The 14,108-nt window shown below is 37.7% G+C and overlaps 1 protein-coding gene across 1 annotated transcript; it reads left to right on the forward strand.

Moving 5' to 3' along the window:
* The first annotated feature begins 2,041 nt into the window (after window positions 1-2,041).
* On the forward strand, window positions 2,042-2,997 carry LOC102024918 (olfactory receptor 2A14-like). Its single transcript, XM_005404882.2, has one exon. The coding sequence runs from the start codon at window positions 2,065-2,067 to the stop codon at window positions 2,995-2,997; it is 933 nt and encodes a 310-aa protein (XP_005404939.1). The 5' UTR covers window positions 2,042-2,064.
* The last annotated feature ends 11,111 nt before the right edge of the window (window positions 2,998-14,108 follow it).

The following is a 14,108-nucleotide window of genomic DNA, read 5'->3' on the forward strand; positions in this document are numbered from 1 at the left end:
GTTTATTTTCTTCATAGTTCTGGGCACATTCAGCAATTATCTGGCATACTTGTTTACTCCTGGCTATTTGGGGTAGTAATGAATGATGACCTCTTTTTTTCCTTCAAATCATATATATATATATATATATATATATATATATATATATGCTGAGAAAGAGACACAGGAATAGGTAGAAATTTAAAAATACTTGAATACATGTTTGGCTAGTGAGATTGCCTGAAAAACACTGTATTTATTTTTTTAAAAAGTCTCTTCAAATTAAAATCACAACCATTAGCCCACCTTCAGCCCCAAGGAGACAGATCACACTTCTTTATGCTTTATACCCAAAGGGAGGGAAATACATATGGCCAAAAAAGAGAACAGGAAGGACCGCCTTGGCTTCTGTTTCCTGTTGCATAAGTCATATAAATTAGGGGGTTGGCAGGGACAGGTACTTTCCACAGTGACCCATCAGGGCAATATAGAAGTTTTCTCCCCTGGACAGAAACGTGAAGTATGGAGGAGAAGTAAGTACCACCCAACAGTCACTCCTCCATTTCCGTGTCCTGTGGAGACTATGTCTCCTTTATCCACAGCCGTTCCTCCAGAACAAAGAGCAAGGTGCAAACAGATGCTGCATTCAGAACATGTTAAGGAATGGATGAAATGTTAACTCAACTCTATGAATTTGTTCATTTACTAAGTTAGCAAATGTTTTAACAGGGAACTCTTAGTACTGACGTATTACTATACCATAAATTGTGTATTTTTTTAAAGCAACTGAAAACTGATATCCAACCTTAAAAACAGTTGCCTGGAGTGGTGGCACAGGCCTGTGATCGCAGCACACAGGAAGCTAAGGCAGGAGGATTGCCATGAGTTCGAGGCCAGGCTGGGTTACAAAGCGAGACCCTGTCTCAAAAAAAAAAAGCTTTAAAATGTATATATATTTAGCAGCTGCAATTACAATTTTATAATATAACTGACAGAAATAAGGATACATAGTAGTAAAGCATAAGTTCATAAGAATATTTATCTTGATGTGAAACATAAAAGAAAATATAAATAAAAATATTACTATAAAATATCCAACAATTATGATACTAAAATACTGTATTGCTTTTATGTAATTTTATACATAAGCTAATATTTATTTGATTTATCACATAGAATGCATTTTTAATACAGAAAACATTGTCTTAAGTGAAAATGATAACTTCAAAATGTCTGTATAGTTCCATTCCGATTTCATTTGTAGTATATATACATACTTGAGGATCTAACTTAATTGGTTTCCCATTTGGGTTTCTTACTTTAAAGGACTGCAGAAAAATCATAATGCTTAAGAGTTCTTAAAATATTACGTGGATACATTGCATGCAGGCAAAGAGCTTTTTCATTTATGGCTAAATTTCAGTTTCAAGCACAGATAAAAAAGTAAATTACAAGAATTAGAAAACAGCAGAAAGTGCTCTCAGGAAATCCTGGCTGGATGTCAGGAAGGAAGGTTTTAGGGAGCTTTTGAGAAGCTACAATGATCAGAAGCTCTTTAGAAGGGATTTCAAGTCAGGTAAGTGATTAGTGAGCAAGCAAAGAAAGATACAATCACTTCATATCTTGTCCTCAGAGGCAATCAAGCCTCAAAAATGAAATCTCCTCTACTGCAGGATGTTATTGACATCATCTCTTTTCAAAGTTTATTAATAACCAAGATTTCCACTCAGAAAAGGGAGAGAGATCACATGAATTCTCCAAATGAACACAAGCATGCATGTGTATATGTGTATGCTCTAATATACAGCACATTAAATAGATATTATCAGCATTATTATACATGAGAATAATATCGATATATGTAGTTATTTTCTTATTATTCTTTTTGTATAAGTATTTCTTCTCATTTTAATGAGCACACTGAGTTAGTATTTGCAACATAGCTGAAGATCAATTCTAAGAAATCCATCCTAAGTGATGCAATTCTACATGCTCACTCTGTAACATTCACTAAATATTTGGTGCCCTTGCTTCACAGCTCTGACTGTCACGTCTTGGAAGAGGTCAGGCCTTTGTCCCAGGAGCATGGGCAGCAACCAGACGTTGATCACGGAGGTCACCCTGCTGGGGTTCCAGGCTGGTCCAGCACTGGAGCGTTTCCTCTTTGGACTTTTCTCCCTCCTCTATGCTTTCACACTGCTGGGGAACGGAATCATCCTCGGGATTATCTGCCTGGACCCCAGGCTGCACACCCCTATGTACTTCTTCCTGTCACACCTGGCTATTGTGGACATGTCCTATGCTTCCAACAATGTCCCCAAGATGTTGGAGAATTTTGTGAACCAAAGGAGAACCATCTTCTTCATTCCGTGCATAATGCAGACATTTTTATACTTGGCTTTTGCTCACATAGAGTGCCTGGTCTTGGTGGTGATGTCCTACGATCGCTATGTGGCCATCTGTCACCCCTTACATTACAAGGTCATCATGAGCTGGAGGGTGTGTGCTGTCTTGGCTGCCAGTTCTTGGGCACTAAGCTTCCTCTTGGCCCTGGTACATGTGGTTCTCATCCTGAGGCTGCCCTTCTGTGGGCCTCATGAAATCAACCACTTCTTCTGTGAAATCCTGTCTGTCCTCAAGCTGGCCTGTGCTGACACCAGGCTCAATCAAGTCGTCATCTTTGCAGCCTGTGTGTTCGTCTTAGTGGGGCCCCTGTGCCTGGTGCTCATCTCCTACACCCGCATCCTAATGGCCATCCTGAGGATCCAGTCAGGGGAGGGCCGCAGAAAGGCCTTCTCCACCTGCTCCTCCCACCTCTGCGTGGTGGGGCTCTTCTTTGGTAGTGCCATTGTCATGTACATGGTCCCCCAGTCCCGCCATCCTGAGGAGCAACAGAAGATCCTGTCCCTGTTTTACAGCCTTTTCAACCCCATGCTGAACCCCCTGATCTACAGCCTGAGGAATGCAGAGGTGAAGGGTGCCCTGAGGAGGGTGCTGTGGAAGGAGAGGCCAATGTGAGAGACGTGGAAAGGCACATGGTAGAGCTGGGGAAGGATTTGCTTGTCATGAAATATGGTAGCTGGTAATTCTTTACCCCTTAGTAGAATAAAGGGTAATTTGAAATGGAAATTTATAGACCTGTACATATACACTGAGGATATAATCCTTTTGATAAAAAAAATAGATGAATGCCCTCATGATCCTGGGTAAGAATGCATTATTAGAGAAACCATAAAAAGTCCTAGGTACAAAATGTTTAAGACTGATAGGTACCAGACCTCTTCAATACTAATCGCTCATCAAAGTCATCATTAACAAACGTGAGATGGAAGCTATCCACCCTGGTGGGGAGGGGTCTTTACACCCACACCATCTCCTTGCCCTCCTCTTGCACAGGCTCAGGATGTTTACAAAGTGAGGCCCCTGGCTCCCTGCTGAGTCACTTAGTCAATCTTCTAAATTTCTCAAGTTGACACAATGTATCAACCATAACAGTAAGCAAGCAAATTTTTTAAAATTATAAAATTAACAAAGTACAAATACTTCTACAAAAATCTACAAATGACTGATGAACATAAAATCCTGCTTGCTACCATTATTCAGCAAGAAATTGTAAATTAAGACTACTATGAGATACTATTTGATATCTATTAAAGCATCTAAAATTTTAAAGTTTGAAACAGCCCATACTAGCAAAGTTTTTATACAGATTAGCTAATAAAAGCATGGAACACATTCTCTAGATCAAGAATTAGTGAGGCTGGGGATTTAGCTCAGCAGCACAGTGTCTGCCTGGCAAGCACAAGATCATGAGTTCAATTCCTGATACTGGGGGAAAAAAAGAAAAAAAGAATTAGTGACTTTTCCTGTAAAGGAACAAAAGAAATGTGACTTTCAAAGCCATCTTCTGTCATAACCACTCATCTCTGGTAAAAGCAGCCACAGAAATGTGTAGGTGAATGAGAGTGGCTATGTTCCAAGAAATTACAGACAAAAATAGGTGGCTTATAAAAATGGAGGCCACAGAACAATAGCCTGCCAACTCTTATTCTGGAGCTAGAGCTAGTCTGGTTCCACCAGATTCAAAGTTAGCAGGCTTCCCTGGGATGGGGGAATCAGAGACCACGTATTTAAATCCAATTTAAAGACTCCATGGTTACTTTGAAGCCATTCTAGAGTGAGATTTCTCTTCTTCTCACACAGGCAAAACTTACTGTGACTTAATAGCCAACCGAGTGTAAAGGTGCATGATTGCTCCATTATATTTATGAGCTCAAGGTAAGTTCCTCATACTGTCTGCTACAAATTTGAACTTGAGACTGTGCAATAAAAGCTTGCAATGAAAAATTTGAGCTAGAGCACAGTAATACAGTAAAGGTAGCACAGAGGGCATGCAAAGAATTGTTCAGTTGTAGAATATTTGCCTGTTGTGCACAAGTCCCTGGGATTGGCTTCTAGTACCCCACACACGTATGCATGTACCATAAGCAGTACAGAGACTGATTAACATTGAATTGAAGCACTTTATATCTTTACAAGGAAATACTCTTTTTAATTATATATTGTGAAAGCCACACTCACTTTAGCCTGGATTACCAGGAAAACTAATTTTCAACCCTGATCACACATCTGATAATAATTTTGCATAGCAGAGAACATCTGGAGCAAAACTTATCATAAAGAAACCTCAGGACAGGTTAACATTCTTATAAGAGATAAATCTTTACCATGTAAAGGAAGGGATTGTGTAGACTGATAGGTCCGGAGAATTCTACTCTAATATTCAGATCTTTTTAAAAAAAACCTCAGAACATTTTTAATCACCCTGACTTCTTTTCACCTTTAAAATATAAAGTGTTCTATGAATATGTTTTATGGTTTCCTTTCCCTTCTTAGGGATCCTTGGCCAATTATAAAAATCGCCATGCCAATTTCTAGTCTTTATATGATTACACATAAGTTTCCTTTCAGTGTTTACCATCCCTAGTAAACATTTGATGATATATTTCTCTCCCTCATTTATCTGAAATGTCTTTTCTGCCATCTTCTCTCAAAAAAAAGTTGGGCATTTCTGGTTACCATGAATGTTTTGCTCAAAGCAAAATAAAATAACTACAAAGACTGGAAATGCAGCTCAGTAGATGAGCACATGCTTCATATATGTCAGGATTTTGGTTAAATCCCCGCTCCAACGGAAAGAAAAAGGAGAAGGGAAGGGAGGGGAGAGAAAGAAAGGAGGAAAGGGAGTGGAGAGAATGTTAGAATATCACAAATGAATTTGAAAACAAAACAAAACTGTTTCCAGTAGTAAGCTTCAGGCTTGTATAATGATGATCCTCTGAATTCTAAAAGCAAAATAAAACAAATTAGTATCGTAATTTTGATGAATGTACAGTATTGGTCTTATTTTTGTCACTGTGACCAATATCCAAGAAAACAACTTCAGGGAGAACACATTATTCCAGTTCTTGGTTTCAGAGGTGTCAGTATACAGTCAGCTGGCTCTGAAGTAGAAACATCATGGCGGAAAGGCCTGGCAGAGGAACCTGCTCACCTCATCTCAGACAAGAAGCAGAGCAAGCCCAGAAGAGCCAGACAGGAAGGGGCCTGGAACCGGATGTAGTCCGTCCACAAAGTCCCGCCCCCCAACACACCCAGATGTGTGCTTTACTAATCTTCTAGGCATCTCAATCCAGTCACCGATGAAGACTAACCACAGTGGATGTTCAGACACGTAGCTAATGTCTTTAAATTACACACTGCAAAATATTCTCCTTTACTTTGAAGATAAAGTGGAAAAGAATAATTTTCTTCGACTGAAACTTGGTTATTGAAAATTAAAACATTGATGGGGCATTTTTTTTTTTTTTTTTTGCTCAACCACTGGGAGAGGAAAGTGCACCAGGCCTAGCCCACCATGCTTGAGGTGGGAGGGGCCCGCGGGTCCTGTTGCCAGTATTTTCAAGGTGCGGTCAAGCCTATGAGCTTTGAAGACGTACGGAAATCATCATCATAAATGCATCAAATGGCTTGACATGGAGAACGGCTATGAAGAGTCACCACAGACATGAGAGGTTACAAAATTTACATCCTAAACAGCTACAGAAAGAATGTCATCATCAGCCAGGGTATTAAAATCTTTTTTCATTGCCTCCAGTGTGCAATATTTTGTGAAGTAAAAATGAAGAAGTCAGGAAGAAGTATTAGTAGAAATAAGTAACAAAACCGACATTTTCCTTTAAAATAGATGAGCTTATCTCACAATAAATTATGCACAAAAGTGCCACACATGAGTAATTCCACTCTGGCACGACAGAGTGAGGAGCTCCATAGGTTTGCGGCTCCATGAACCTAATCTCCGATAGAATGTGTCAAGTCAAACAGAAACTTGCGATCTTTGAGGGCGTGCTATTGACAGACATTTTGACCATAGTTTATAATGACAAACCAAACTGATTACTGATGATTAACTGGAACTATAATAATGTATCTGTATCTTTGCTTCTTTTCTGGATACATGTACTACAAAGATTACCATTTGGAAAGAAATCTCTGAGAACTACATTACAGTTGGCTGTATGAGGTGCTGTACAATTCTCATGTGACAGATCACTGTATAACTCTAAACTTTAATGCTTAAATGCTGAGAAAGATTCTTGGTTATAAGGAACTGAATAATACCAGCTGCATTCCTAGTATGCCATAAAATGCTGATACAGGTGTATATTATCCCTGAATTTGTGACTGGAACACTATTAACAGAATAGAAGGCACTGGGCTTCAGATGGAAATAAAGTGTAGCTTTCATCAGTTGTCTATCAATTCCCTGAGAATGGCCTCACCTTTTAAAAATGAAGGCCATAGGAGCTTTTATGGTTAAAGGTGGACTCAACTACCTCTTAGTGGGATTCCACTTATCATAATCTAATATGGGGAATCTAATGTTTTAGGAAACTAACCTATATTTTAACTGTGCACAAGTATACAATAATGAGTATACGATAATAACGAGATTGATGGTTATCATTTAAGACATAAATGGCTTTGGGGGACAGAGATGCCCTTCTGACATCATGGGACAAGCTGAGTTTAGTGAGGAGTGAGATTCACACAAAAATTATTTGTTAATGATGATAAGCAGATTAAAGAGAATTCTCTTTGCTGGAAGGAGGAGAAAATACTCCGTAAATACAATGAGGGAAGCTTTAGTGAAATGGGACATGCAGACCAGTAAATAATTCTGGGTGCTGTCAAGAGACCCAACAGGGTTTCATGGCTGTTTTTATACAGATGGAAGCCACAATAGCCATAGGACAATATGTATGGGAACCTCAGAGACCTTGCAGTTTATTCAAGTACTTTAGGGGCACTGATCATTTTGATTGATGTAGAACAGCTGTCCTCAACCCAAGAATAGACCACTATAAACCAGCTTGAAGCACAATTATGGGGCTGGAAACTTTTTTGGGTAGCACCGTGCTCTTGGCATAGGACAGGAGTGGGATCTGCACACAAGAGAAACTAGTTTCAAAGGAACACCTTTAAACTGGCCAGCGTGGCTGGCTTCATCCCCTACTGACCCCGAGTAGAGAAATACCCAAATCCTGGCCAACTGTATGATGCTGGGTCTTTCTCTGCCCCACACTGACTCCCCAGAGTGATAGGCACAGGTATGCTGACACTATTGTCGTTCCAGTACATCAATGTGCTCCTAAATGTAGGTGCTCATTTTGTTAGAAGAGATCATTTGGCCGTGAGGGAGCCTACGTGGACTGTTAGGAAACTGCTAACCCTGCTACTACACCAACATGTTTGGATTCATTCACTGCTTTCAATCAGTGATACTTTAATGGTGGCTTCTTCTTTGTCATGGGAACAACCAAACATAAAGGAAAATTCCCTCCTTTCCCTCCTATGTGCTGAGGGATCACCTGCCCAGTGAGTGCAAACGTTCCTGGGGCCAGGAGACAATCCAGCAGTCATCCAGAGGCTGTGCACCTCCAGGTCCCCTTTGTCTCCATGCTGGAGGCCTTACAGGAGTCACAGAGAGACAAAGATCATTTGATTCCAACCTAGGCCCCTATTATCATTTAGTGCAAGCATTGTTTAACTGTGTGCTCTTAGGACACCTTTAAACTCTTAAAAATTCCTGAAGACCTAACAATATTTTGTTAGTATAAGTGCTTTTGTTTAATAATAGAAATTACAGCAGAATTTACCAAATATTTATCTTTAATTCATGGTTTAAAGGCTGCCATAATGGATTAATGTAAACTGTCTCATGAAAAATGACCATACTGTGTAGAAAAAAAGTGTAAAAAGTAGCTATGTTTCACATAGGTGCAATTTTTTTCATATGTGAAATTTTTAAGGGTTTGGCTAGCAGTAGCTACATTTGGTAACTTGTTCTGGCTTCTGTTTGTGTAATATCACTTAACAGGTAGTCTCTGGAAAGATTCAATCTGCATGCATGGGTGAACAAAGGTAAAACATGTCCAAACATTATTGTGAAATAGTGTCATTCCACAGACCCTTTGAAGGGCTCTCAAAAATTCTCAGAGGTCCCTGGATCTTGCTGAAAAAAAAAAAAAAAAACCTGACAGTTTCAACTCTAAACCTTCCTATGTAAAATGAAGATAATGATTCAGTTAAAATATAAACTCCACATAAATCATTTGGAACATTTTCCGAAACATCATAAGGACTCTGTGATAGCATGTACTTGGCAATGGGGAATTTTTTTCTTACTGGTATTTCCATATTTCTCAACGACCTAACAGCCTACATTGTGGGACAGAGGATTGCCGACACAAGAAGCCATAATGTCTTTTTTTTTCTTTTTTTTTCTGAGACCGGGAGTCGAACTCATGACCTTGCACTTGCCAGGCAGGCGCTGCGCCGCTGAGCTAAATCCCCAGCCCCAAGAAGCCATAATGTCATAAACGTGTTGAAGATTGTACTGAATCGGTGGTGTCTGTCTCCGGCTCATGACACTTGAAACTCTTTGAGAGTTTGCACATGCCGATATCTGCCCTGCTCCTTCTGTAGACTTTGTCCTCCAAGGATGATCACACATGATCTTTTCTCTCCTCCAGAGGGATTCAGAGCATCCTCAGCCCTCAGGGGAAAAATAAAGAGGTGCAATATCTTATGATTCTTCTGGGAATTTGAATTCTCAGCAGAAACAAGAATATTTCATTCTGCTGATTCTCAGATAAAAGCTGAGCTCCTGGGGTTCACCAAAGAATTTTCATCAAAGCCAGTGAATCTTCCTAAGTCTGGGATTTCTTCCTACACAGACTGCCAGAGGAAGTAGGACTCTATGCTCACTTTGAAGGTATGTTTCTCTTCTCCGAATGGTTTATTCTAGGTCTAGTTGTTTTCCTCTGGGACAATCCGATGCTAACATCTTATGCTGAAGAGATTCATTTGTGCTGGGAAGTGGGTTTCTCTGGGAAGTGAGTATCCTGGTATAGAACAGGATTGCAGCAGAAATCACCATAGCTGTACCAAGAGACTGACATGCCTAGATGATCTTCCACCGACTCAAAGTGTGCGTTGTGTGGCAGGGAAAGGAAACAGACACCCGTTGCCCCACCATGAACCTCTGCTCCTGTGCTGTGGGCTGGAAGTCCCTGGATCCCTCACCCTCTCTCTCCGTCACCCCTCAGGGTGATCTTGTGTTGGTGGTCGGAGATAACACCATTTTCTCAATAAGAAGGAAGCTCAAGAATCAGAGCATATCCAGTCATTGCCTGTGAATGAGGCTGTGAAGTAACCAAATCAATGAAAAAAATTTATATATTACCTACTCTAAATGAAAACACTGTTGGCCAGCAAAACCTCTCTTAAAAACACCAGTTCTAACAGTTGCAGTAAATCTTTTCCTTACTGACACACTGTATGAGGTAAATTTGCCATGTAATTACTTCTTTTTGGATCCATCCTGGGTTATCACCTTATAGTGCTATTAGACTTAAAATTACTCTATATCATGTCCATATTTTTACCATTAAATAGGGTAGATTTAATTAACATACTAAATTGGAGAAAGAGAAGGAAATTCTCTGGGTGAAGAAATATTCTGGGTAGTGTCTAGGTAGAAAAATTGCTCAGACTGATCATGAAAATGTTTTGTTTTCTGAGTTGCCATTGTTTTATTTACTTTATTCAATGTGAAAATGGTATCATCACGGTGACTTTTTCTTCTGAAGGATTTTGGCCTATCTGCATTTTTATGTTGCCTCTTTTTAATTGCAAAATGGAGATGATGAAGAAGATTTTTAAAAATTTTTAATGCAGAAAAATACACACAAATAGCTAAATTTGAAAGTCAAGAGACAAACATTCCTATTGAGTATCCATACATTGAATTACCTTCCACAATAGTGATTCTTTACTCTCAGAAATTAAATGGGTTACAGACATAGTTTACCGTGCCCACTATACTTGGGTAAATTTTTGCCATCTGATGTCACTATCCTGCACTTGTCATACTACAGGAATATTCTTTAGCTGCAGCAAAAATATTTCCCTGCACTTTTATGTAGAACCCTCCTCAAATGTGATATATTTAAAGAAATTTTAAAGTTTCTGATTTAGTCTCTCTGCTTCATTGAGCCATTGTTCTCACATTGCCCATGTAAATGATTTCTCTCTTAGGCTTGGAATTTGAAAAGTTTATAATATTGACACATGTAACTTACACCTATTTCTTAGGTAATTTTACCTCCATATGAGGTAGATTTTCTAAAAGCTATTTCTCTGAAGCTGTCTTTTTATAAGATTCAATTCCAAGAAGGGATAAGATGCTGTTTTAGTGTTCTATGGCTGGTGTAAAAATTACCATGAATGTGGTGGCTTAAAATGATAGAAATTTGTTTTCCCACAGTTTCTGGTATTGCTAGAACTCTTAAATTGAGTTGGGTCATGTTCTTTCTGGAGACTATTGGGAAGATCACATTCCCCATTTCTCCCACCTTCTGGTGAGTGTCAGCATTCTTAGGGTTTTGGCCACGTCTCTCCGACCTTCATCTAAACATCTAAACCTTCATCTAAACTACTTCTAGTGGTTTCTGCAGCTTGTTTCAAATATTCTGCTTTTATCTCATAAGGACACTGTTATTAGAACTAGAGCCCACCCAAATGATTGAGACTCTTCTCAAGATCCTTGAATTAAGCACATCTGCAAAGTCTTTCTATTCAATAAGACAACAATCACGGGTGCTAAGAACTAGGATGTGGACATATCTTATTGGAGGTCATCATTCAACTCACTACAAATATTGATGTATTTAAGTGTGCACATTTTGTCTACAGATGTAATATAATCCAAATCGTTATGCTTATTTAACCTTATTCTTTATAAAAAGTATTATTTTAACATTTTAAAATTTCAAATGATCAAATTGTAACAGAGTTGTGTAAGTAGAAACAATATCTTGGTCAATACTTAGAAATAGGTTATGTATGTACTGTATATGCAGATTACATACTCATTGTAATGGTATATATTAATAAATAAATCTTCAACTGAGTAAATTATCATCCACCTAGTTAATGGACATTTTGGTATCTGTTTTATTAGCAACCACACTAGTTATAACAGACATAAAGAAGTGCAAGACATATCTCCACTCAAATCAATGCCAAATCTTTGATTTTATCCTAAAGATTGTCTATATCCTCATAGTTAGGGTATAACCCTTTTAACTGTTATTGACTAAGCCTCTCTATATAAAATATGCCTCAAGAGAGTACACTTTGAATTCTCCTCCAATTTGCTAGAAAAAAATCTTTATCTACCCAGTGGACTTTTAATGGGGCCTGGTCATGATTTCTCTGCAACTTTTCACTTCATAGAGCTTGGTGGCAAACTTGGGCCTCCAATGCAAAGGTCCGTAACTCCACCACCAACCTGCATCCAGCTTTTACTATGAGGATAAAGGAATGCATTTTCCAGCTTAGTCCAAGGCTGCCTGAAAATGTGCATTTACCTATACCTCATATACACCAAAGGAATATTCAAAATCCTTAGTATCTTTAAGTTATTGAATATATCTTAATTTACCTGCATTAGAAATGAAATCAATAATATGTATCAGTTAAAACTGGATCCATCATTCTAAGAAATTTAACTATCTGTGAATATATTTTCTACTCTTAGAGACCTTACTGAGGGCTGGGGATATATTTCAGCAGCACAAGTACCTGCCTACTAAGTGCAAGGTCCTGAGTTTGATTCCCAGTACCAAAAACTAAAAAGAAACCTTACTGAAATCCATGTGTGATAAAATGAAATTATATGTATGCAATATTTTAACTACTATGATATTAATTATTTTAAAATATTGTTTAGCCTGCAATTCCCATATGGGTAAGGACTTACCCTTCTGTTTAATGTGCAGTAAAGAGTCAAATCATTCCTGGTGTCATCCATCCATGGAACAGAAGTTCCTCTCAAGTCAGAAATTGGAATTGAGAAGAAAACACTAGATTAGATCCAACACAGAAATCCGTACCTCTTACTTTTAAAAAGGTAAGTGGGAAAATATTGAGGAACAGAATCTAAGAGTGCTGTTGGAATGGTTGTTTCAACAGATCTGTATGGAATTGGGGGAGGAAGAAACAGAAAGAAGTTACCTAAAATTGTGTCAACTCCTTTGATGCGGTGGTAGGTTGCTCAGGGTTACATGTAAAATAGGAGAGAATTTCATCCTGGTAACCAAGTAACTAACTGCACACTTTGAAGCCAGGTGTATTTGGGCTTTGTGAACTATTAATGTCTATTTAATCTTTCTTTCCTAATTTTTAATATCATGTTGTGGTAGAAATAAACCAGTAGAACTTGATTTTAGCCTTTCACTGTGGCGGAAGGGGTCAATGCCCCCTTAGCAGCCAGCATGAAAGGAATAGCCTTGGATGTGGGGAGATAGCAAAGGGAAAATGAATTTGGGGTTAGACTTAGGACAGCTGGGTTAGGCCCATTTCCCACGGCTGGAACCTTAACATGTCTGCATTATCTGCTTGTTTTATTCTACACTAGATTAGCTAAAGATGGCCGCCTTTGCACAGATACATAGATAAACTGACTCCATTGAGCATTACCAAGTCTCAGAATTTACTGTAAGATTTCACAAATACATAAAAAATAACCTCAAAGCATATAGAACACACTAATTGTTGAAGTATTAAATTGTACAAAATCTAATAATGAGATAATATGTAAAGTAAATTTTGTATTTAAGAGATTTGTCTGAAATTCTATATTGCTTTTATGTCTTCATTCTTTTATCTTTAAAATAAAAAAGATTATAATGTTTCAATGTTTGTAACAAATAAATATTTTGGCATATAAAACAGTTCTTGATGTGTTTCTCAACAATAGATATTCTAAAACTGTTTGGTATAATTTTAAATTTGTGATAAGTATATGAAAAGCATGGATAGTAAGAAAATATAACTTTATGCAATTATTAACAATGATCACCTGAATCATTCAAAATATTAATCTAAGTCTTGAGATTATCTTTCTTTATAGCTGAGTAATATTCCATTATGTAAAAACACTACAACTTTTTTATCCATTCCTCAGTGGATGGGAATTTGGGTTGCTTCCATGACTTAGCTATTACAAATTGCGCTGCTATAAACATGGGTGCACACATTTTATGTTATTCTCTAAATGTATGTGTGTTTGTTAAGATGTTTTCATTCTTTTATCTTTAAAATAAAAAAGTCTAAAATATGAAATATAAATCTAAAATGTTCAAGAGTTTAAAGTTTTCTTAATAAGATTAAAAGGTAATAATATGGACCTGATGACTAATAAAATGCTATGATTACAAATATGTATTTTCACTATTAATAAAATAGGAAATACCATCAAGAACATATTCTTAAGTGCTAAGGTTATTTCAATAGCAAATGTGACTCTATAAAGAAATCAAACCATTTTTAAAAGTAATTTAGAGAATGTATTATCCTCTGCAAGTTTTGTGTACTGTTCCAAATTATATGCTTATCCTTTCAAATGCATTACATCTTCATAATATAAATCCCAATGAAATTTAAATTATCATATTAAAAATAGAAATTATTAAAAGACCAATAAATTCCAGATATTGGTT

This window comes from Chinchilla lanigera, unplaced genomic scaffold (genome assembly GCF_000276665.1).
Source record: "Chinchilla lanigera isolate Chin_1 unplaced genomic scaffold, ChiLan1.0 scaffold00090, whole genome shotgun sequence".
In the NCBI taxonomy this organism is placed as follows: Eukaryota; Metazoa; Chordata; class Mammalia; order Rodentia; family Chinchillidae; genus Chinchilla; species Chinchilla lanigera.

Bases quoted from the DNA above. Each gene is read 5' to 3' on its own strand.
- LOC102024918 (XM_005404882.2), top strand. From the start codon at position 2,065: ATGGGCAGCAACCAGACGTTGATCACGGAGGTCACCCTGCTGGGGTTC.